Raw genomic sequence first — 24247 nt, forward strand, 5'->3', positions numbered from 1 at the left:
TGAATGTGAATATATTAATTTATTGATGTAATATCTTCACCAACAATCTCTTCAATGCAGGTGTGACAACACATGTACTGCAGTACTGAACAAATACATATTCATTCAAACTAGAAAACTCCCCAAAAATTCTACACCAATATCTCGGTGTCCACAGACATATAATCTTTATCCAGCATTTGAAAAATGTAAAATATCACATAAATTTCATTGCAAAACAGGCACAGCAACCAAAGTCAAGAGCGTAAATGATTATACATTCTCAACTATATCTGTCATACGAAATGTGATGTTTTCTTTTTTTACCACCTGTAATATCTTAAAAACAGTTGTTTTTTTTTAATTCGGTCACACACACTGTTCATGGTTAATATAAAAATTGGGTTTATATTCACTACATAGATTACCAGCCATTAATTTCTTATCTTTACTGCTTATGCCACGCAAAAGAGTTGATAACTGTGTCCATGTAGTATATATGAGAAGAATAATTTAAATTAAGCAACATATTCCTCACTCTAAATGCATGAAAATGAAAATATGAATAAAAACAGCAGCATTTCAGTCTTAATGACTGACCACCAGTGAGATGTTTACAGGTATGATCCACACAAATGACAAAAAAAAAAAAAAACATTTTACCGGCATGACTAACTAACAAGCTAAAAATACAAAAAAAAAGTGTAAAAATCTCAAATAAACTCAAAAAACACATAAACCAACGTGACAACAACGTTCCTGTTGCTACTTTCGAAGAATATTATAAAACTCAAAATAAAAGACCATAGACAAAGGGCTGAAACCACCAGCAAAAAAATTTAGTTTTCTGACGAAGCCTCTTAGATAAGAAGCGAAACGTCCGACACCTTCAAAGAAGTACAGATGAAGGCTGAAGAAACCTTCTCATCAATGGACCACTCCTGTACGACTGAGAGCTTTCACAGACGAACCTACGTGAATGTAACCCATTTGTAACTCGGGTTCCATCTCTATTTACCAAAACCAAGGCTTTTAATTTGCAGGAGTGTCTGTCTCCTCAAAGGTCTGATGGTGGATGTGTGGTTGGAACTGAAACCCCCGCCGAAGTCTCGGCAGGCGTCGAGTGCCTCGTCGTCCTGCTGGTCTTGGTGATCACGGTAACTGAGCTTCCTCCGCCCGGAGTGGACACTTGGTGTGTAGTGATGTCAGAGGGGTATTGGCAGAAGGAGCCCGATATGTTGACCTCACCTCCCAGCTCCCCTCGTCGTTGTGCCGTGGGTGACCCCTCTGGTGTGATCTGGAGGAATCCTGCCAGGAAGTCAGCCCAAAAGGGCAGAAAGTGAGGAGGGGAAACAGTAGGAGAAGTGTGTAGGACAGTAGGAAATGTTAGTCTTTGTAGTAGAAAGACAAAGCAAGACGTGACAGTTAATAAAAACAACAACAACAACAACGTTTTCTTCGTAGCTACACTTACATTTTCCTTTTTAATGTTAAAATGATTTACCTAAACCAGAATCCCACACCAGATTATAACCACAAAGTATAATTCTGCCAGATTGAGGTCACTTGTCGTGACTGCAGTAGTCTTCTACTTATGAACTTCTGTCAGAAGTTGCATGATCATCCTTTAGCTTTGAATGCTAGCGCTGTCTGACACAGAAGTGCTATTTGGCAGAAGTGAATAATCAAACAAACAGGACAGTACTGAATTTAAGTTGATAGACCAGGCCTACCTGTGGAGTGAGGTTTCAGGGTGAACTTTGGGACCTTGAACCAAGGGGAGCCCTCTATCTCCTGAAGGTCTCCTTTGCTGTCTCCTTCGCTCCATGTTTGGACCTTTGATGAATTGAAGTCATTGGTAAAAGAAGCTGAAGACGCTGAGCTTTTGTGATCCAGTATTTGCGTTCTGGGGTGTTGTGTGACAACGTCCTTTAAGGACTCATCAACAAAACCTTCAAACGAAACATTGCCGGGTTTTATCTGGATCCCTTTAGGAGCTTCCCCAGACAATGAAGGTTTACACATTCTGGTTGCCCTTTCCAAGCTGGCATCACCCGCAGCTTTCTTTGCATAAGGAGAAGTCAATTCCACCTTTGGAAGTCTGACTTTTCCACAAGCTACCACTTCTTCGTCGAAGAAGTCCTCGTGAATTCGTTTATCTGTTTCAAAGTGCAACTTTGAACTTGGAGCTTCTGGCTTGAGTGTGTCGTCAGTTGATCTTAATGGGCTGGTACACACCAGCATTCCAGGTGTGCTAACAGATGGTTCTATGGTGTTGGTTTGAAATTTGGGACTCTTCATCTTGGCATCTCCTGGAGTTAACGTCACTTCATCTCTTTGAGATGGATTTACTAAAACAAAAACTGCTTTCTTCACTTTGGGGCCTTCGTATTTGAACTCCGGTCCATGGATCTCCATTCTTCCTTCCCGGGAGGACAGGGATGGGAGTGGGACACCAAATTTGGGGATTTTTATCTTCTTGTCTAGTTTGTCATCTTCTTCATCCTGTGCTGTGTCGATATCAAAGTCTATTTCTGGAATCCTGGGGATTGCACTAGATGATGACGGGAGGTCACTTTCTTCGGAGCCTTCTTTGCTTTTCACACTTGCATTTGGTAACGTAATGCCTGGCATTTCGATGTTTATATTTCCCTCTTTGTGTTCATTATGAATTGTTGATGTCAGTCCAGAGACTTTGGGTTTACTATTGTCAATGTCATACTCAGATTTTACACTGCCACCATTTTTCTTTTTGGGCATTCCGATATTGAACTTTGTTCCTCTGACTTTGGGCCCTTTGACTTTGCTCTTGGTTTCTCCATCACATTCCACCACCTTGGTGTCCCCTTTCCGAAGTCTCATGTCCAGCTCCAGGTCTCCTTTTGGACATGCGATATCCAGCCTTGGCATCTTCAGTTTCAGACCCATTTGCTCTCCTTTTACATGCACATCATCTTTGTCTTTACGGAGGCATATGTCTGTCCTCGGGATTGTCGCTCCTGGGAGGTCAGTGACTGCATGTGGTATTGTAAAGTCACCTTGTCCATGACCAGGGAAGTCAGCATCTGGTGCCTTGGGAAAGGACACGTCTATTGAATGCATTTTGAGTTCAACTTCTGGTGTGTCGATCTTTATAGGTTTGCCTTTTGACATGCCGCCAATTTTTCCTTTTGGTAAGGATAAGTCCACATTAGGTATCTTGAATTTTGTTCCTTCTTTGTAATAATTGGACTCAAGTTTTACTTTGGGAAGTGGTATGGCGAGGTCTACTTTGGGCACATTTACATCAAGAACATGCTTTTTGGAATTGTCTCCCTCATAGGTTCGTATGTCACATTCCAACATGTCCACCTCTGCATTGGGGAGGAGAACCTCCTTTTCTGGTGATTTTGTGGCGGGAAGTGATAGCTCAACTGAGGGCATCTTGGCCTTGGTTTTAGCGTCAAGGTCACCGCTTGGTTTTCCCAAATCTCCATCTTTAGAAGCAAATCCTGGCATGGAGAACTTTGGAAGTTTGATTGTTACATCGGGTGCATGGAAGCGACCTTTCCTTTCTACGTCAACATTAGTATCTGGTTCAGGAATGTCAACACCCACCTTTTTTAAATTGACATCTAATTCAGGACAAGAGACAGACACATCTGCATCTATTTTGGGTATTCCAATGATAGGCTTTTTGAGTTTAGGTTTTTTGCTTGTCACATTACTGTCTAAACCCAACTCCACGGATGGCTCCTTGAGAGAAATGTCACCCTCAGAGCTTTGTCCCGACATCTCTAAATTGTGACTTTTTGACTTGCCACCAAACCTGGGAAGTGTAAAACCAGGGACTGTGAGAGAAACATTCGTCAAATTAAAACTTCCCCCAGAAGAAGGCCTACTTCCCTCTGGTTTTAGAAGTGCCACTTTCACATCGTCAACTTTTGGTTTGCTGAGGCCAAAGTCAAGATCCACCTTTGGAGCTGAGATGTCAACAGTTGGAAGTTTGACTGTCCCACGTTTCAAAGAGCCTGAACCAGCAACGTGTCCTGTCAGTCCAGTCATTGCTGTGGTGGCAACTTTTCCACCTTTTATATCAGGACCTTCCAAACTGTCAACTACTTCTGGGGATTTAATTTTCGGAAGGGAAACATCCACCGCTGGCAGAGTGGCTTTTCCACATTTAATGCCAGGACTTTGAATTTCTATGTCAGAACCTTTTGTTTTAATTTTAGGAAGAGAAATATCCACAGAGGGCATGTGGAATTTCCCCCCTTTCACACCAAGTCCTTCAATTCCAATTTCTCCCTCTCCATTCCCTTTGGGAAGTGAGACATCGATGTCTGGTATTTCCATCCCCACTCGTTTCACTTCTGGTCCTTTGAGTTTCACACCACCCTCCGGAATATTGACTTTTGGTAAAGAAACATCAAATGCTGGCATTTTGAACTGTCCTCCTTTGACATCAGGGCCGTGAACTTCAACACCACCTTCAATGTTTCCTTTGGGAAGTGATACATCAATGTCTGGCATATCCACCTTCCCTCCTTTGAGGTCTGGACCTTTTAGTTCCACACCACCCTCTGGAAGATTGACCTTTGGTAAAGAAATATCCAACTTTGGCATTTTGAACTTTCCTCCTTTGACACCAGGGCCTTGAACCTCAACACCACCTTCAAAATTTCCTTTGGGAAGTGAGACATCAATGTCTGGTATTTCCATCCTCCCCCCCTTCAGTTCTGGTCCTTTCAGTTTCACACCACCCTCTGGAAGATTGACTTTGGGGAACGAAACATCCAATGCTGGCATTTTGAACTTTCCTCCTTTGAAATCAGGACCTCGAACCTCAACCCCACCTTCAAATTGGCCTTCGGGAAGTGAGACCTCAAAGTCTGGCATTTCCACCTTCCCTCCTTTGAGGTCTGGACCAGTAAGTTTCACACCACCCTCTGGAAGATTGACTTTGGGGAGCGAAACATCCAATGCTGGCATTTTGAACTTGCCTCCTTTGACATCAGGGCCTTGAACTTCAACACCACTTTCAAATTTTCCTTTGGGAAGTGAGACATCAATGCCTGGCATGTCCAACTTCATTCCTTTGAGGTCTGGACCTTTTAGTTTCACACCAACCTCTGGAAGATTGACTTTTGGTAAAGAAACATCCAGCTTTGGCATTTTGAACTGTCCTCCTTTGACTTCAGGGCCTTGAACCTCAACGCCACCTTCAAATTTTCCTTTGGGAAATGAGACATCAATATCTGGCATGTTCACCTTCCTTCCTTTGAGGTCTGGACCTTTTAGTTTTACACCACCCTCTGGAAGATTTACTCTTGGTAAAGAAACATCCAATGTTGGCATTTTGAACTTTGCTCCTTTGACTTCAGGGCCTTGAACCTCAACTCCGCCTTCAAAATTTCCCTTGGGAAGTGAGACATCAATGTCTGGCATTTCCACCTTCCCTCCTTTGAGGTCTGGACCTTTTAGTTTCACACCACCCTCTGGAAGATTGACTTTGGGTAGCGAAACATCCAATGCTGGCATTTTGAACTTTCCTCCTTTGACATCAGGGCCTTGGACCTCAACTCCGCCTTCAAAATTTCCTTTGGGAAGTGAGACATCAATGCCTGGCATTTCCACCGTTCCTCCTTTGAGGTCTGGACCCTTTAGTTTCACACCAACCTCTGGAAGATTGACTTTTGGTAAAGAAACATCCAGCTTTGGCATTTTGAACTGTCCTCCTTTGACTCCAGGGCCTTGAACCTCAATACCACCTTCAAATTTTCCTTTGGGAAGTGAGACATCAATATCTGGCATGTCTACCGTTCCCCTTTTAAGCTCTGGACCTTTTAGTTTCACACCACCCTCTGTAAGATTGACTTTTGGTAAAGAAACATCCAACTTTGGCATTTTGAACTTTGCTCCTTTAACATCAGGGCCTTGGACCTCAACTCCGCTTTCAAAATTTCCTTTGGGAAGTGAGACATCAATGCCTGGCATTTCCACCGTTCCTCCTTTGAGGTCTGGACCCTTAAGTTTCACATCAGCCCCTGGAAGATTGACTTTGGGAAACGCAACTCCCAATGCTGGGATTTTGAACTTTCCTCCTTTGAAATGTGGCCCTTGAACCTCAACTCCACCTTCAAATTTTCCTTTGGGAAGTGAGACATCGATATCTGGCATTTCCACCTTTCCACCTTTGAGGCCTGGACCTGTAAGTTTCACATCACACTCTGGAAGATTGACTTTTGGTAAAGAAACATCCAACGTTGGAATTTTGAACTTTTCTCCTTTGATGCCATGACCTTGAACCTCAATGCCTCCTTCAATTTTTCCTTTGGGAAGTGATACATCAATGTCTGGTATTTCCATCCTCCTTCCCTTCAGTTCTGGTCCTTTCAGCTTCACACCACCCTCTGGAAGATTGACTTTGGGGAACGAAACATCCAATGCTGGCATTTTGAACATTCCTCCTTTGACATCAGGACCTCGAACCTCAACTCCACCTTCAAATTGGCCTTCTGGAAGTGAGACCTCAATGTCTGGCATTTCCACCTTCCCTCCTTTGAGGTCTGGACCTTTTAGTTTCACACCACCCTCTGGAAGATTGACTTTGGGGAACGAAACATCCAATGCTGGCATTTTGAACTTTCCTCCTTTGACTTCAGGGCTTTGAACCTCAACGCCACCTTCAAATTTTCCTTTGGGAAGTGAGACATCACTGTCTGGCATTTCCACCTTCCTTCCTTTGAGGTCTAGACCTTTTAGTTCCACACCACCCTCTGGAAGATTGACCTTTGGTAAAGAAATATCCAACTTTGGCATTTTGATCTTTCCTCCTTTGATATTAGGTCCTTGAACCTCACCTCCACCTTCAAAATTTCCTTTGGGAAGTGAGACATCAATGTCTGGTCCTTTCAGTTTCACACCACCCTCTGGAAGATTGACTTTGGGTAACGAAACATCCAATGCTGGCATTTTGAACTTTCCTCCTTTGACATCAGGGCCTCGAACCTCAACTCCACCTTCAAATTGGCCTTCGGGAAGTGACACCTCTATGTCTGGCATTTCCACCTTCCCTCCTTTGAGGTCTGGACCTGTAAATTTCACTCCACCCACTGGAAGATTGACTTTGGGGAACGAAACATCCATCGTTGGCATTTTGAACTTTGCTCCTTTGACATCAGGGCCTTGAACCTCCACTCCACCTTCAAAATTTCCTTTGGGAAGTGAGACATCAATATCTGGCATGTCCAACTTCCTTCCTTTGAGGTCTGGACCCTTTAGTTTCACACCACCCTCTGGAAGATTGACTTTGGGGAACGAAACATCCAGCTTTGGCATTTTGAACTTTCTCCCTTTAACATCAGGTCCTTGAACCTCAACACCACCTTCAAAATTTCCTTTGGGAAGTGAGACATCAATATCTGGCATGTCCACCATCCCTCCTTTGAGGTCTGGACCTGTAAGTTTCACATCACCCTCTGGAAGATTGACTTTGGAGAATGAAACATCCAATGCTGGCATTATAAACTTTCCTCCTTTGATATCAGGGCCTTGAACCTCAAATCCACCTTCACATTTTCCTTTCGGAAGTGAGAGATCAATATCTGGAATTTCCACCTTCCGTCCTTTGAGGTCTGGACCTGTTAGTTTGACACCACCCTCTGGAAGATTGACTCTGGGTAACGAAACATTCAATGCAGGCATTTTAAACTTTCCTCCTTTGACATCAGGGCCTTGAACCTCAACGCCATCTTCAAATTTTCCTTTTGGAAGTAAGACATCTAAGTCTGGCATATCAATCCTCCCTCCCTTGAGTTCCGGACCTTCCAGTTTGGCACCACCCTGCGAGAGATTGACATTTGGTAAAGAAACGTCAAATGCTGGCATTTTGAACTTTCTTCCTTTAACATCAGGACCTTCAATTTCCAAATCTCCTTCAGCCTTTGGAAGTGAAAAATCAATGTCTGGCATTTCTATACTTCCTCCTTTGAGCTCTGGACCTTTAAGTTCAACACCACCTTCCGGAAGATTGACTTTTGGTAAAGAAACATCCAAAGTTGGTATTTTGAACTTTCCTCCTTTGACATCAGTGCCTTCAAACTCAAGGTCACCTTCAAATTTTCCTTTGGGAAGTGAGATATCAATGTCTGGCATTTCCATCGTCTGCCCTTTCAGGTCTGGTCCTTTCAGTTTTACACCGCCCCCTGGAATATTGACTTTGGGTAACGAAACATCCAATGTTGGTATTTTGAACTTTCCCCCTTTGACTTTTGGTGCTTCAATATCAAAATCTGTCTCAACTTTGGAAAGTGAGACATCAACATCTAGTACTTCCATCTTTCCTCCCTTGAGCTCTGGACCTTTTAGTTCGACACCACCCTCTGGAATATTGAATTTTGGTAAAGAAACATCAAACGTTGGCATTTTGAATTTTCCTCCTTTGACATCAATGCCATGAACGTCCACTCCACCTTCATTTTTTTGTTTGGGAAGTGAGACATCAATATCTGGCATTTGCACCTTCACCCCTTTGAGGTCTGGACCTTTTAGTTTCACACTCCCCTCAGGAAGATTGACTTTGGGAAAAGAAACATCCAATCCTGGCATTTTTAACTTTCCTCCTTTGACATCAGGGCCTTCTCTTCCCAAATCTCCTTTAGCTTTTGGAAGTGAGACATCAATGTCTGGCATTTCAATTTTCCCTCCCTTGAGTTCTGGCCCCTTCAGTGTCACAACACCCTCTGGAAGATTGACTTTGGGTAACGAAACATCCAAAGTTGGTATTTTGAACTTTCCTCCTTCGACATCAGGCCCTTTTACCTCAACACCACCTTCAAAATTTCCTTTGGGAAGTGAGACATCAATGTCTGGTATTTCCATCGTCCCTTCCTTCAGTTCTGGTCCTTTCAGTTTCACACCACCCTCTGGAAGATTGACTTTGGGTAACGAAACATCCAATCCTGGCATTTTGAACTTTCCACCTTTGACTTTTGTGACTTCTACATCAAAATCTCCCTCAATTTTGGGAAGTGAGAAATTAAGATGTGGCATTTCCATCCCCCCTCCATTGAGCTCTGGACCTTTTAGTTCGACACCACCTTCTGGAAGATTGACCTCTGGTAGCGAAACATCCAATGTTGGCATTTTGAATTTACCTCCCTTGACATCAGGGCCTTGAAACTCAATGCCACCTTCAAAGTTTCCTCTGGGAAGACAGACATCGAGATCTGGAATTTCCATTTTCCCTCCTACGAAGTCTGGACATTTAAGTTTGGCACCACCCTCTGGAAGATTTAGTTTTGGTAAAGAAACATCAAACAATGGCGTTTTCAACTTTCCTCCTTTGACATCAGGGCCTTGAACCTCAACGCTACCTTCAAATTTTCCTTGTGGAAGTGAGACATCAATATCTGGCATTTCCACCTTGCCTGCTTTGAGGTCTGGACCTTTTAGTTCCACACCACTTTCTGGAAGATTGACTCTTGGTAAAGAAACATCCAACGTTGGCATTTTAAACCCTCCTCCTTTGACATCAGATCCTTGAACCTCTACATCACTTTCCAATTTCCCCTTGGGAAGTGAGACATTGACTTTTGCAGTTTCCATCTTTCCTTTAATTTGTGGACCTTTTAGTTTTATACCACCTTCTGGGAAATTGACTTTCGGTAAAGATACACCAAATTTTGGAATTTTAAACTTTCCTCCTTTGACACGAGGGCCTTTACTGTCCGAGTCTCTTGCAACTTTTGGAAGTGAGACATCAATGTCTGGCATCTCCATCATCATTGCCTTGCATTCTGGACCTTTTACTTTAGCACCAGCCTCTGGAAGATTTACTTTTGGTAAAGAAACATCAAACGATGGTGTTTTGAACTTTCCTCCTTTGACATCAAGGCCTTCAACCTCAACATCACCTTCAAATTTTCCTTTGGGAAGTGAAACATCAATATCTGGTCTTTCCACCTTGCCTCCACTGAGTTCTGGACCTTTCAGTTTGGCACCAGCCTGCGAGAAATTGGCTTTTGGTAAAGAAACGTCAAATGCTGGCATTTTGAACTTTCCCCCTTTGACATCAGTGCCATCAACGTCGAAATCTCCTTCAGCTTTTGGAAGTGAAACATCAATGTCTGGCATTTCAATATTCCCTCCCTTGAGTTCTGGACCTTTCAGTTTCACACCAACATCTGGAAGATTGACTTTAGGTTTAGAAACATCAAGTTTGGGCACTTTAAACTTTCCTCCTTTAATATCAGGGTCTTTCATACCAAAATCTGCGTCAACCTTGGGAATTGATACATCAACATCTGGTACGTCAATCTTTCCTCCATGGAGCTCTGGACCTTTGAGTTTGACTCCACCCTCTGGTAGATTGACTTTTGGTAAAGAAACATCAAACAATGGCGTTTTGAATTTCCCTCCCTTGATATCAGGGCCTTCAAACTCAATTCCACCTTCAAGTTTTCCTTTGGGAAGTGAGACATCAATGTCTGAAATATCCATTTTCTCCTCCTTAAAGTCCGGACCTTTTAGCTTGATATCATCCTCTGGAAGACTGATCTCTGGTAGAGAAATGTTAACATCGGGAAAATTGTGGTCCACATCTTTGCCTTTAGGAAGCGTCAGGTCCACATAAGGCAACTTGAATTCTCCTTCAACACCAGGTCCTGTCAGATTATTTTTTTGCGAATGAGATACATTGAAATTAGGTAGGGTGAACTTCCCATTTCCACCAATATAATGACTCATGTCTACTCCAACTTCAGCGGAAGGAGGACAGAATTTCCCTCCACTTCCTGCACCAGCCACGTCCTTGTCAGACACTCCCACATTTGGCAAAGAGATATCGAGTGCGGGCATGGAAATTTCAGGTCCTTTAAAAGTGCCCTCCACCTCGTCTTGAATTCTCTCAACATGGTGATCCACATCTGACACAATAGTTGTCTTTATATCCATGTCCAATGATCCTTTGACATTGGGAAAAGAGATGTCAACAGAAGGCACAGATGGAACATTTGCTGAGATCCGTCCTTTGGTGACACGTGGTTTAGGGAGCACAATACCACTTGGCCCTTTTATTTCTACGGTTGGAACCTTGATTTCTTCCGCTTTGTCCTCCATTTTGTCATCATTGGTCTCATCTAAATCATGCACCAATCTCATTTTGGGGAGTTTCAAGTTTGGCAGTTTTCCATCACCTTTGCCTGTTTCAACATCAACTTTTCCTTTCATATCTTTGATGTCATCAACTCTTACTTCAACTTGACCTTTAATTCCCACCTTTCCCTTTTCAGCAGGTAAAGCTGTGTCGACATTGATGGATGGAAGGGTAAAATCCACATCTGGGGAATTTAACGATACTCCCACTAACTCCACATCTACACCTTTGCCAGAAGGCAAACTGAACTCTACAGACGGCGACTGAATGTTGACACCCGGCTTCTTAAGTTCCACAGATTCAGACTTAGTATCTTTACTCTTGGGACCTTTTCCTTTGGCTTTCGCTTTGGCTCCTGGAATCTCAGCCGGGGAGACCTTCACCTTTTCTTCTAGTACTCCACTGTCCTGTTTTACACTACTCTGACTTTTTATCTTCATCCGAGGAAACCTGAGAAGACATTTTGTTAGGATGAAAACTGCCAATAAAAAGAGTGAAAAACTGTACTTTTATGTAAAAAAAAAGTTAATTCTACAAAAGCATTCATCAATTTTGACAGAGTTTTTGAATGTTTCATGGAGTTTAAAACTATAGCGATTCAGAACATCTAGAACTCTAATTGACGCTGAAGACACAATTAATCATGTTTGATTTTGACACACTTTAATTGTGAAGACAGTTGACCTTGACCTTGGCAGGCAATACCGTTTTGGTTAGCATCAAACTTCGGATCACTTGTAATCACTGCATAAACGTGAGGATAACTTTTCGAAGAATATAGAATGCCTCTATTTTAAAAATTCTCATTTAAAAATTATGACTACAATACAATATCTTATCCAACCTGATTTTCTTCTTTGCCTTTGCTGCAGCACCAACATCTGCCTTCATTTGGTCACTCTGCCTGGGTTTCAACCGAGGGAGGCAAAATTCAACATCCACGTTGCTCATCTCCATCCTGGGTGGCGTTCCCTCGATCACCAGCTCCTCGCGCCGTTTCTCCTTGAGCCTCTTCAGACCAAAGCGACCGCCTCTCTTCTTCTTGGCCTTGAACGGCTTGATCGCCTTCACGCTCTGAAACATACAACAAGGTCAGCCACCCTCTCCTATTTTAGATACCTTTATGTAACAATCAAAAATGACAATGTTACTTTGAATTTTATAAGGGAACATGATGTCATTTAGAACAGTGGTTCTTAAACTGGATTCGATCGAACCCTCGGGGTTCGGTGAGTCAGTCCCAGGGGTTCGGTGGATCCTTCCGCAGCAGAGGTCCACCCCTCAGTCTAGTCTGCAGTTAGTGGGCCCAGTCATTGAGAAGGGTTCGGTGAATGAGCATATGAAGCTGGTGGGGTTCTATGCCTCCAAGCAGATTAAGAACCACTGATTTAGAATATGCTGCATTGCTAGCCTACATCGGGTGGCTGTCTGCTAGTTAGCACGTTCAGTGAACACCACCGAGATATGCGTTGGGGAGCAAAGACATTTAGAAAAGCTCTCTGAAGAAATCATCCTTATCTTACAGTTCCGAAGCTCAACTTAGTTCTATGTACCACTGCACACCAAGAGTGACCAAACTTCTATTTTTGTGTGTGTGTTTTGGTCTGTTTTCAGTTGAATACAAATGTGGAGGACAAAAACTGACATAACAACAAAAAAACGTGTTTCAGTCACAATGAATTTACTCCCTGGATGCTTGTTGTGGACATGATTGGTTGGTATTTGAAGTCAGTTTAAATGGAGCACCACTTGATCAAGAAGATCCAAAACAGGATCAGCCTAAAATATTTGGCAAGCAAGAATCCCATCATGCTAACTGTCTGCGTTCCACTGTTCAGCGTACTGAAAATGGGCTAACATAAGTGCTAAATTGTTCATTTCTCAGGCAAGGTGACCAGACATTGAGAATTAAAATAAATAAGCATATATTCAGTTCTTCAATTCAAAATGGAAATCCCGTCTTCATGTATGGTGTGACTGTGATTGACCATCGATAAAGTCACATTTAACAAGCAAGTCACAGAGTCACGTAAGGATCAATCACATTTTTTGATTACCATTTTGGTCATCTTGGCTTTGGAACCTTTAATGTCCACACTGGGCAGGCGGGGCCGCACGCAAACCTCCTCGCCATGGACCGTCCTCTTGACCAGGAAGCTGACTTTGTAGGGCTCAGCGCACTGGAGGATCTTCAGAGCGTCTTCGTACCGCACGTTGTCAAAGTACACCTTGGCGCTTAGCAGCTGATCACCTAGTATGGATCAAAGTAGTAGTAACTCCCAGTCGAAGTAGTATTGACTACCAGAATATCATAACAATCTGTTGTCGGGGACTGTTGTCATATAGAGTGTATGGTTTGGGGTCTTTTTTGGGGTTCGCACTATGAACATTGGCAAAACACTCTTGCGGGCTTATGTACTATTTATTCAGGCAGGTCTTGATCACTAACCAATGCAAATAATGAGTGTCGACTGCAGTGGGAGGAGTTTGCAAGCATGCAGGCACCTTGCTGCAGGCTGAGATGTTTGGCAGCTGGTGAGTCCTTGAGGACGTCTTTGATGAATATGCCTCGCTCTCCACCGCCGGTCACACTGTAGCCACTAGCTCCAGCCTCTGCTTCCGTCTCCACAACTATCTCCACCGGAGACTCCACGGCCACGGCTTCCACTGTGGTCTGGTCCTCAGATACAAATACAGAGTCTTACAGTCTTGACCGTCATTGTGGTGAAATACGTGAACTGGAACAATGAGCACTATGGGCAAACACCGTGGACTAATATCGAGTATGTCAGCCTCGAGGCCAATTTTCAAATCTTGACTCTGGCCTTCCTGCGGTGTGTAGTTTTAATGTTTTTCCAGACTTATGTAGGTTATTCAGCCTATGGTGGGATTTTAAAATTCATAGTCGACTGCAAAATTTTGATTTTTAGGAGATGACTTGAACATTTCCAATTCGGTCCAGATGGTTTGTTTGATGGTTCAGTGGTCAAGGGGGCTTTACTGTCTGCTCGTTGGAAGGTTCCGAGTCCATCTCTGATTGGGCCAGTTGGCAGGTGGATGCTCGAAGGTGACTTCTTTTCTGACTCAGCACCTTTTTCAACTCTGCGTGGAGCTTCTCCTTCTGCTCCTGTACACAACACAAATGGCTCGTTAGTCATCATGAGGTGTGGGGGGACCATCACTTGAGCTATCTGGCTATCTAGCTGGCTATCTGGCTTTCTAGCTAGCTATCTGGCTGGCTACCTAGCGAGCTATCTATTTGTGAAATATTAGTAAATTCCATTTCTGTTTTTTTTTCCCGTAATTCGGGAAAGATAAGCCACATTGTTTGTTGTTGATGCTCTGGTCCAAAGACTGCTGACATCTCTGCTGACTCTACACAATTGAAAGCTGCGCAACCATTGTGGTCCACAATAATGTAGCGAGCGAGCCAAAAAATGTGCTGCCAGGTTCGGCCGGCAACAAAACTCTCTGGGTTTTAATTAATCTATGATAGAAAGTCTTCCCAAACGAATAAAAGCTGTTTAAAGGACAACCAACACCATTTTTTTGTTTCCTAACTGACATCAGAAAAAACATTTTATAGCATCTAAAATACCCAAAACACGCAGGCTGATATTTTTAGTCAAATGCAAAACACCAATAAAAACGACTTCAAGTATCCCAAAACTGCCACAAAATGAGCTAGGAACTGGGCAGATTCAGAAAGTCCCGCCCCCTTGTTTGTGATGTCACTATTGGGCACACACTGCCCTGCTCCAGAATCAAAACAATGGATTCAGAGAGTTCAGATTCCGAGAAGATGCTTTCTTGTTACTCATCCAGTTATGAATATGATTCAAATAGTTCTGAAGAGAAAAGCATAAATGTTTGCAATCGATTAACGAAGTCCTTCCATATCAATTCGAGCCATCTGGACTCCAATGTAGCGCCCTGAAAATGCACAAGATGGCGCACAAGCTCCGTTGGAAATGGGCTGATTTGTCCGCTGGGAATTTGTGTCAACTTACACCTTCTTTATGCGTGTTACCGCAATTGGCTGCGACACACAACGATTCACCATCGCGTTATTTATGTCGTTTTCCTTCTAATTTCGCGATCAACACTGTGTTTTCAGACAAAAAAAAGTACCCAAAATGCATTGTGTGTCGCTTCCTGAATATTCAGCGCAAGTCTTAAAACATAAAATATAGCTCTATGCCATGGAATCTTTGTAAAATACGCTCAGTAGAAGTCATTTGAAGTGTTTTTACAAATTATGGACGCAACTTGTCCGGAGGTGTCGGTTGTCCTTTAAAGGTGGAAACAGCTCCAGACTGTCCCAACACTTTCGTCTGTAACCATGCATCGTGTATGGGTATGTCAACTATTGTTTGTATTGTTTGTCGCTAAAAGAGGGTTCCAGTTTGTCTATATTTGTGTCTCACCACTCTTTCGGGACTGTCACGTTCTTCTGCAGAGGCGCAGTGGTGAGGGTTGCGTTGTGGGCCAGCGGGGGGTCTACTGGAGGGAGGAGAATACTTCTTATCTTTCACCTGTGAAGAAGTACAACATTGCGATGGGTCTCATAGAGAACAATGGCTGTCAATCAAAAGGGAACATTCTCTTTGTTAACTCATTCGCTGCCATCCCCGAATTTGTTCGGGTTTTTTGTTTTTCTTGCAGGGTGGGGGGGGGGAGGCGCTGGTCAGACCTCTGGCAATGGTTTTCTCTTCCACAAGGGGGCAGCATTTGCCTTGTGTATGACCTATCGACCATTAATTGGCAATTTTACTCACTGAATTCGAAAATGAATGTCACTGGTGTCAAACTCAAGGCGCGGGGGCCAAATGTGGCCCATTACCTCATTTTATTCGGCCCGCGAAAGCAAATCAAGTATGTTAAGTGCCATGATGCTTCCTAAAATCAAAATTATCCCAATTAAACCTCAATAACAGTCATTATTTTTAACTTCAAATATAACTTGGGAATTAACTTTTTTTTCCGATGAAAGAAGAGAGTGTAAGGTTTCTATCTGACGCTTGTTGGAGGATTTGTTTGTAATGTCTGTGTTTTGCTTACTGCGTGATCTCTGCTGGCGCCGTGAACATGGCCGTCGTCGCTTTCTCTGTCAGAGTCTGGAAAGGGAGACGACAAAATACATCATGGAAGCATTTTAAATCACGTTGGTCGTATATTGCGACAGTTGATAGGTGAAAGTGGCGTGGAAGAAAAAAAAATCGGAAACATCTGACCTGGAGCACTGATGGTTCTTAAAGAGATATCGTATTTTACGGTTTATAAGGCGCACCGGAGTATAAGGCGCACCCCCAATGATTGGTATATTTTCAAACTTTTTCCATATACTACAGTGATACCTCTGTTTACAAACTTTTCAGTTTACGAATGTTAAATTTATGACAATTTTACCCTAGCATACGAACTTTTTTTCGGGATAGTCATTTAACTGTCATAAATGGATGACGCACCTGACGACTTATTCGGGGATGGCCGTTTATTGCAACAAGAGTCTTTCAATGTTAAAGTGAGCACAACAGAATTTAAGTTATGTCATCTTGTGACCGGCTGGACACCAGACACCCATATCTACACAGGGCCCCAACACCACACACACACACACACACACACACACACACACACACACACACACACACACACACACACACACACACACACACACACACACACACACACACACACACTATTACTATTATTATTATTATTATTATTATTATTATTATTATAAGATCTCAATCAGTTTCAGCAGTCAGCAAAAAAACATCAGCCTTTTGCGACAACATATTCTTGCTTTCGAATGAAGGCAAAAAAAAAAAAATCAAAGGCCTTCAGAAAAATCTGAAAAATTCTGATTCCAAAGGAATCTTCATTTCACTCAGTATTTCTACTTTGTTAGCTCTAAGGACGCTAAGGACGATACACATCCTCCAACTTCCTGTTTGAATCATGAGATATGATAACGAGTGCGGATGAAACCATCAAGTGTGCTTTATAATGATCCAAAAATGTGGTCAACCCGTGTCTAGGCAGGAAAGGGCCGTCTGTAAACAGGAAAGGCCACTATCGCTCAAATCTATCTATATAGCTAGCTAGATAGCTAGGTAGCTATCTAGCTATGTAGCTATGTATAACTAGCAATGAAAAGGTTTCTTTTCATCTTCTTTGAAGGTGTATAGGCTTCGTCAGCAAACTAAAGTCTTTTGCTGGTATATATATATATATATATATATATATATATATATATATATATATATATATATATATATATATATATATATATATATATATCCCTACGGTCCAGACGTGGCGGTGCCAGACTCTGCTATGATTGGTCCCTGCTGTCAGGTTGGGTGGGAGCAGAGGACTACTCCCTGCGTCTACACTGATTACTTCTACTATCCTGACTGATGACTTCTATTGTCCTGCCTGAGTATGAGGTCTACGACTGGCCTGATTGCCCCATTTGCCTTGGTATCACCTCCTCAGCATAACTAAACCTATGTTGCCTAAGAAGTCTGTTGTACCAACAATCCAAATTGAACCTCACCCCACCATGGCGATTTAGTGAAGGATTTTGCTGTTTTATGAAAACGGCTTCTTTTACTCCCCTTTCAAACCATCTATTTTCTTTCGCTAAGATTTTAACCTGTATAGCGAGCAAGCTAGCTATATAGCTCGGGGTTACTTTATTTTTCGTCAAGCGAGGGTGTATCTGAGCCTCACCCGTTACTCAAATGTTGTCTTTTGCAACAGCGAGCGAAAAATTAAAAAAGTAAAACCAAGCAGCAACTAAGAACTGAAAAATCTCATTCGTCAACATGCCTTAAGAGTCACACGCTGCATAATTCTATTGACATGGCTCTTCCTCTACTTGCCGTATGCAGGGAAGTTCACTCTCGATCAGATGTCAAACATTGTTTCCTCACATGGGGTACTCCCTCCCTACCGTCTCCCCATCCACTCTTGACCAAACTTCCTGCCTGAAAATAAAGCCCATCGACTCGCACCACAGCCACCGCCCAAAGACGTACGCCAGGAAACCACCATCGTGTGATCCATCATGTCACTTGTAGTCCTTGTTTATGCTGAAACGTCAAAGAGTTCACGTCTTGGTTCTGCTTCCACTCGCCTGATATTCTCTTCTGGAGAATCCAGTTCTTGGCCACGGTCACACCAGCTGGACTCGTGGAGGCTTCAGATGTTTCACATGCTAAGAAGCAGCATGACACCACATCTGATGTGCCATCAAGACAGGAATAAAATCCCAAACATGTGTTGTGGTGGCCAGGGTTGGCAATTAACAATATACAAATACAGTCCGGTGATACCTTGGCTTAAGAACTTAAATGGTTCCCAGAAAGTGTGTGTAAGGTGAAAAGTGTGGATTCCAAACATTAATTTTCTATAGAAAACCATTCAAATGAGAATAATCCGTTCCCAGGTCCCCATAAAACATAATTTTCAACTAAAGGCTTAAAACTACACAAGATATACCTTATTTTTTGTATAATAAATGTGCTATTATTGTATTGTAATTAAAGAAATAAACTATACTGTATAATAAAGTCGTTTTATTTACCTTTGTGATGGTCGTTAATGGCTTGATGGAATGGACATACACACTAGAAACTTCATTAGTAGCTGGTTCCCTTTCTTGTCTTTTTATTGCAAATTGAAGTGATGGCTTGTGCGCGTTATTTGTGGAGCCTGATTGATGGGATATAAATTCAGGAATGGCAGCGAATGAGTTGGAAAGTTTCCAATTTGGAATCTTTCCATCATTCTTGATTTTAACTTTCTTTGAAAATGTGCTGGACATTTTCCCAAAACCTGCACAGATTCAACTACCTCGGCTGTTGTCATCGTTTTGCCCTCACCATGATGACATACCAGGCTGGGGTGGGTTAAGGTGGGGGAGAGCTCCATTTCTGTGTAGGGGTGGGGGGGCAAATGGATCCAATGACTATCTTGCTGCAGCTGTCACAAGAACGAGACTAAACGAAGTCAAAGCCATGCCAGCGCCTCTGACAGCTCTGCATCATTTGACTTTCCGATTATTTATTTTTTTGGGGGGTGGACATCAACAAAAGCTGAAAATCTGGAAAACCAATCCAACGCGACTTGTCTCATTACCCTGCCTGAGGCAGTTAGCATGAATTTCCACAAACTCCTCTTATGACAAAACACTCTACTAAAAGTCATGGTGACACACATTACTTGAGTGTTTGTTGAAACAGTACGCTATTGTTCCACCATGTGCAGTCATTCCGCACTGCGCAAGCCAGCAACTTTCCGCAAAATTTCCCATGACAACTACAGAACAAGAAAACTAGAGTATTTATCCTCCAGAAGCTGTAACAGAAGCTGAAGGTCCATCCTACCTTCCTCTCAGCCTTCCCAGAGTCTCCCTTCAGAGCTTCAGCCTTCTTCCCGCCTCAAGAACTTTAAGTCTTTCCTTCTTGTTGTCGGTATTTCTTAAAATTGTCCCCCCCCTCTTGTCAAAAACGTTCATCCCTCGTCACCAGCCCACCCGTTGCTCCCCCTCACTGAAAACCTCGACCCGACACAGGACCACAGCATCTCCAGAAGGGACCGGGCTAGCTTGCTGATTGGCCGGCGGACAGGAAGATGCTTCCATATTGGGTCCGCTGGAGGCGGGGCCTTTGTTGCTGATAAAGTTAGGGAGGGAAAAACAACGTTTGGGGCATGGTACAGCGTCTATGAGGGGAAGACTACTCACTCCACTGGCACTGATTTCAGCAGATGTTTTCATTTTTCGGCTCAGTTCTTTGTCAGAATACGAAGTTTAGGAATGAGAAGCGAAAGTTCTGATGGACTTGCTTGACCGATGGTCCCGGTGGGAGATGTTGTTTAACATTATTTTTAAAGGAAAGGTCTAAAAATAGTAAGAACAGGATTTGGAGAAAGGGTGAAGCTTCCTCTCGCAATGCTTGAGCAGCTGCAACACAGTGTGTTTGTGTGTGTGTGAGTGTGTCTATTATTAGTGTGTTTCTGTGTGTGTATTATTAGTGTGGTAAACAGTGAGTCCGCCCCACTGCACAAACCGAACCAGGATAAAAATTCCTGCGTTGTTAAGGGGTAGATTGATGACAAAACAAGAAGTGAATCAAAACTAGAATCCCTGTATGTTGTTGTACTGTCAAAGTGGTGGTTAAGATGCTGGTAAAATTTTGGTTTGTCTGCATTGGGATGTTTTCATAAAGCTGTAGGCATTTGTTGAGGTGTTGTGGTGGTCAGGATCTGATTGGGTTGGAATAGATGCGCGAATCCTGTAGGGGCATTTGGATATGGCGGATTGGTTGATTTTGTCAAGGATTGAGGGAGATTTTATTGGGATCGTATTGACATCTTCTTAGGATGTTCTAGAGCAGTGGTTCTTAAACTGGGTTCTTCCCCGATGGCAGCGGTTCTTCATTTGTTGGAGGCAACAAACCTCACCAGTTCCATAAGCTCGTTCACAGAACCCTTTTTTCAATGACTGTGCCCACTAACTTCAGATTAGACTCAGGGGTGGACCTCTGCGGCGGATGATCCACCAAACCCCTGAGATCAACTCACTGAAACCATAGGGCAGTGGTTCTTAAACCCTAGGAGTTCGGTGAGTCTGTCCCAGGGGTTTGGTGGATCCACTGCCGCAGAGGTACACCCCTGAGTCTAGTCTGCAGTTAGTGAGTACAGTCATTGTAAGAAGGGTTTGATGAATGATCATATGAAACTGGTGGGGTTCGGTGCCTCCAACAAGATTAAGAACCACTGATCAAGATGTTTTATGATGAGATAAATCTGAGAATCGCCTAATATATCAGGATTGTATTTGGATGTTGTTGGATTTGTGTTTGTCTTGATCAGGATTGTGGTTCAGCTGCCGCGATTGTGTCAGCAAACATGGACTTTGATCCACAAAGGCTGGATTTCCTTTTATTCAGAAATACAGTGGGGGTATCTGGACTTGGATGGAGTTCAGGCATTGGTGATGCCAGAGTGATGTTGTTGGGTTTTGGTTTTAGTCGTGTTGTTGAGGTTGAGGATGAGCGCCACTGAGCTGTGTTGGTGACATATTGTTACCAAGAATGTAGATGAGCGATGAAGCAAAAAAAAAAAAAAAAAAAAAAAAATGGATGTGATCGTCCAACAGTTTGGATACAGAAGAATTTGAAATTCATAATAGGCTTCAAAATTCAACATGTTACAAACCACATTACACTATAACATTTTAAGCTAACTACAGTAAAGTCTCGTTATATCGATATCGGATATATCGATAGTCCCGGTTATATCGATACTATTTTTATGCACGCACGGAGAAAATTACATGCAAACAGGGTCGGATATATCGATAGTCCCGGTTATATCGATATTTTTTCGGACTCCCTTGAATATCGATATAACGAGACTTTACTGTATTTTGGAAACATGGCCAGAGACCGTTCCTTAAATTCAACTAATTTCAAATAAGAGTCTTTCTCCAGTACAAAGCTAACGAATAAGTGGGAACATGGATTCATAGTGAATAGAAACCAATCACCATTGAAGAGCTCAATTAGCATTGACATTTTAGCTCTCTTGACGGACATTGCTAACACCCCCGTTGACAATTTGACGCCTTTGATGACTCTCAAACTTTGGTTGCTCTTATTGCCGATCCAGTCTGAAAGTTTATTCATCCTGACCTGCATCGGAGGAAGGTGTCCAGGTGACTCGGAATATTCCACGGAGACACTCACACATGGTCTGCAGGAGAGGACGACCACCAACACAGCAGCCTGCACTCGGGGTTCTCGAGGCGGATGCGATCCCGGGGTGGCTTCAATGCTTTGGGGAGGCCGGCAGACCAGCGACGCTCGGAGTGTGGTTTACACCGCGGGATGGAAAAGATGGGAGGGAACGCAATCCGGTACCTAACTTTGCATCCTCAACCACAGTGTGTGTGTATGGACAGCACAGAATAGGCGTGCATTAGCAGTTGCGGACAGTCAGCAATTTCCTCCGTGTCACTGCAAAGCTCTCATTGTTGTTACCTTTGGAGGCTTTAGTACAGACTGTTGTTGGTGGGCTTAGTGGGGGCTAGATGTCGGATGGCAGACTGACCCCCAGCATGGAGCACAACGCTGAGTGTGTTGATGACCGTGGCATCAGAACAGCTTTTTTTTTAATCAACACATTATTCTCCATTGTGGTTCAGAGAAGACCTGAGGCTGAAATATGTTCAGTATAGTTTGGATTGCAAGTAGTGAGCCAGTTTGCACTGAAACATGAAGCACGGCATACTATAATAATAATCCATTACATTTCTAAGCGCCTTTCAAAACTCGCAAGGTCACTTTACAGTCACAGGATCAGTTTTTCTGTGGGTGAGCAGCGACAGCCACACGCGCCAGCGATCACTCAACCCAGAAGTAATTCATAATGATAATTATAATACGCTAGCTAGCTAATAGCAAATAATAACAACAATAATACATTGATTTTCTAAGCACCTTTCAAAACTCTCAAGGTCACAGGATCAGTTTTTCTGTGGGTAAGCGAGCAAATCTTTCAAATGTTCTTAAAAGTATCGTCGAAAGCTTCTTTCCTCATGTTGAAAATGTTCTTCCACCCATGTAGTACTCTTCAAAAAAAGTACCTGAACTACCTTCTAAGGTGCAGATTAACAGACATTTTTGATGTTAGTGTGTTGCGTGAGGGGGACACTGTAGCCGGAGTTCCAATCTCTCTCAAAAATATCTCTCAGCTGTGATTGTACGCTGGGCTCCAGGGATGAGGATGATGTTTGGTTGACCACCACGGCAGCACCTGCAGTGTTCACAAAGTAGTCGCCTGACCAGTTGGATGTACCTAATATAAAAATACAAGCAATTTTGCATTAATTTCATTCTAATGAATAAAATAAAATAATAGTTTCCTTAAAGGGACTTCTCCGGACAAGTTGTGTCCATAATTTGTAAAATGGCTTCAAATGACTTCTACTGAGCGTATTTTACAAAGATACCACCGCATAGAGCTATAGTTTACGTTTTAAGACTGAATATTCAGGAAGTCTTGTTTTTGAGTCGGTGACGAGTCCGTACGTGACGTCACGAAAGGAACGCCCACTCAGCATTCTTTTCCCCGATATTAGTCGTTAACCGAGTTGTCTCACCAAACCTCTCATATCTTACCGATGTAAGCGACTTGGTCTGTCACCATGTACTTGTTGTGGTTCACCCTGGCGAAGGGGATCTGCTTCTGCTTGGTGCTGGATGGAACCACGAAAAGTCGCTGTGGATCAGAGAAACAAAATGGCTGTTATAATCTTGTGACAAAACATCCAGCGTAATCACTACAAACAACGCGTCTACTCACCACCTGGATATCCAGCTTGGTTTTTGCGTCATAGAGTGATGCCAGTGATTTGAGGAAGGGCATCATGGCGGGCGACGTATTGGACCAGCAGCTGATCAGCAGGCGCACTCGTACTTTCTTCTCAAAAGCCACCCGACGTAGCTGAGTATCAATATCTGCCCAGTACCTGCAGATGATCCAATACATATCATATCGATTACCAATACAGTGATACCTCGGTTTACGAACCTTTTCGGTTTACGAACGATAAATGTATGACAATTTTACCTTGGAATACGAACGTTGGGTTCTCCGTGTGTGAAAAGTTTCTCCTCTTCACTTCTTCTTTTAAATTATCTATCTGGCGATCTAGCTAGCTATCTACAATCCATTTAATTTCTAAGCGCCTTTCAAAACTCTCAAGGTCACTACCTAGCGATCTAGCTGGCTACCTAGCTAGCCAGCGATTTGCTATCTATTAGCTAGATAACTAGCTATTAGCTATTTAACTAGTTAGCTACCTCATAGCTATCTATTTGCTAGCTAGCTTTCTATCGATTTGAGTTATTCTGGGTTGAGTGAACGCTGGCGCGTGTGGCTGCCGCTGCTCACCCACAGAAAAACATATCCTGTGACTGTAAAGTGACCTTGAGAGTTTTGAAAGGCGCTTAGAAATGAAATGTATTATTATTATTATTATTATTATTGAATGACTGTGTCTTTGTGTTGTCACATTTTTTGCTCTTTTAATTTCATGATGGCACCGCGAGA

At 42.9% G+C, this 24247-nt stretch overlaps 2 protein-coding genes and 1 long non-coding RNA gene across 7 annotated transcripts in view; 1 reads left to right on the forward strand and 2 right to left on the reverse strand.

The window, feature by feature from the left end:
• prx (periaxin) lies at nucleotides 1-22123 on the reverse strand. Of its 4 annotated transcripts, none has more exons than XM_089014285.1 (9): nucleotides 21826-22123; nucleotides 16178-16233; nucleotides 15544-15651; nucleotides 14118-14243; nucleotides 13622-13796; nucleotides 13174-13367; nucleotides 11961-12190; nucleotides 1713-11566; nucleotides 1-1287 (listed from the first exon to the last, which is right to left on the reverse strand). In XM_089014285.1, exons 1-9 carry the CDS (start codon nucleotides 21881-21883, stop codon nucleotides 1037-1039), a joined length of 11052 nt encoding a protein of 3683 aa, XP_088870411.1. In that variant the 5' UTR covers nucleotides 21884-22123; the 3' UTR covers nucleotides 1-1036. The 4 variants fall into 4 exon arrangements, with proteins under 4 accessions (XP_088870411.1, XP_088870407.1, XP_088870408.1 ...); XM_089014281.1 differs by lacking the exon at nucleotides 21826-22123 and adding an exon at nucleotides 19516-19678; XM_089014284.1 differs by lacking the exon at nucleotides 21826-22123 and adding an exon at nucleotides 19516-19681 and having other exon boundaries at nucleotides 1234-1370.
• Nucleotides 1020-24247, forward strand: part of LOC148888714 (uncharacterized) — a 26899-nt gene continuing 3671 nt past the window's right edge. The window contains exons 1-2 of the long non-coding RNA XR_016117210.1: nucleotides 1020-1136; nucleotides 11989-12207. This is a non-coding gene — a long non-coding RNA (uncharacterized LOC148888714). The remainder of the gene's footprint in view (nucleotides 1137-11988; nucleotides 12208-24247) is intronic.
• The window catches only part of pld3 (phospholipase D family member 3), an 8566-nt gene continuing 6589 nt past the window's right edge, over nucleotides 22271-24247 (reverse strand). For both annotated transcript variants that reach the window (XM_089014289.1, XM_089014288.1), the window contains exons 10-12: nucleotides 23498-23663; nucleotides 23314-23413; nucleotides 22271-22990 (exon numbers count right to left, since the gene is read on the reverse strand). In XM_089014289.1, coding sequence (XP_088870415.1) covers nucleotides 22803-22990; nucleotides 23314-23413; nucleotides 23498-23663 — 454 coding nt within the window. In that variant the 3' untranslated portion in view covers nucleotides 22271-22802. The remainder of the gene's footprint in view (nucleotides 22991-23313; nucleotides 23414-23497; nucleotides 23664-24247) is intronic.

Source organism: Hippocampus bargibanti, linkage group LG14 (assembly GCF_051943395.1).
Source record: "Hippocampus bargibanti isolate YZ-2025 linkage group LG14, ASM5194339v1, whole genome shotgun sequence".
Taxonomy (NCBI): domain Eukaryota; kingdom Metazoa; phylum Chordata; class Actinopteri; order Syngnathiformes; family Syngnathidae; genus Hippocampus; species Hippocampus bargibanti.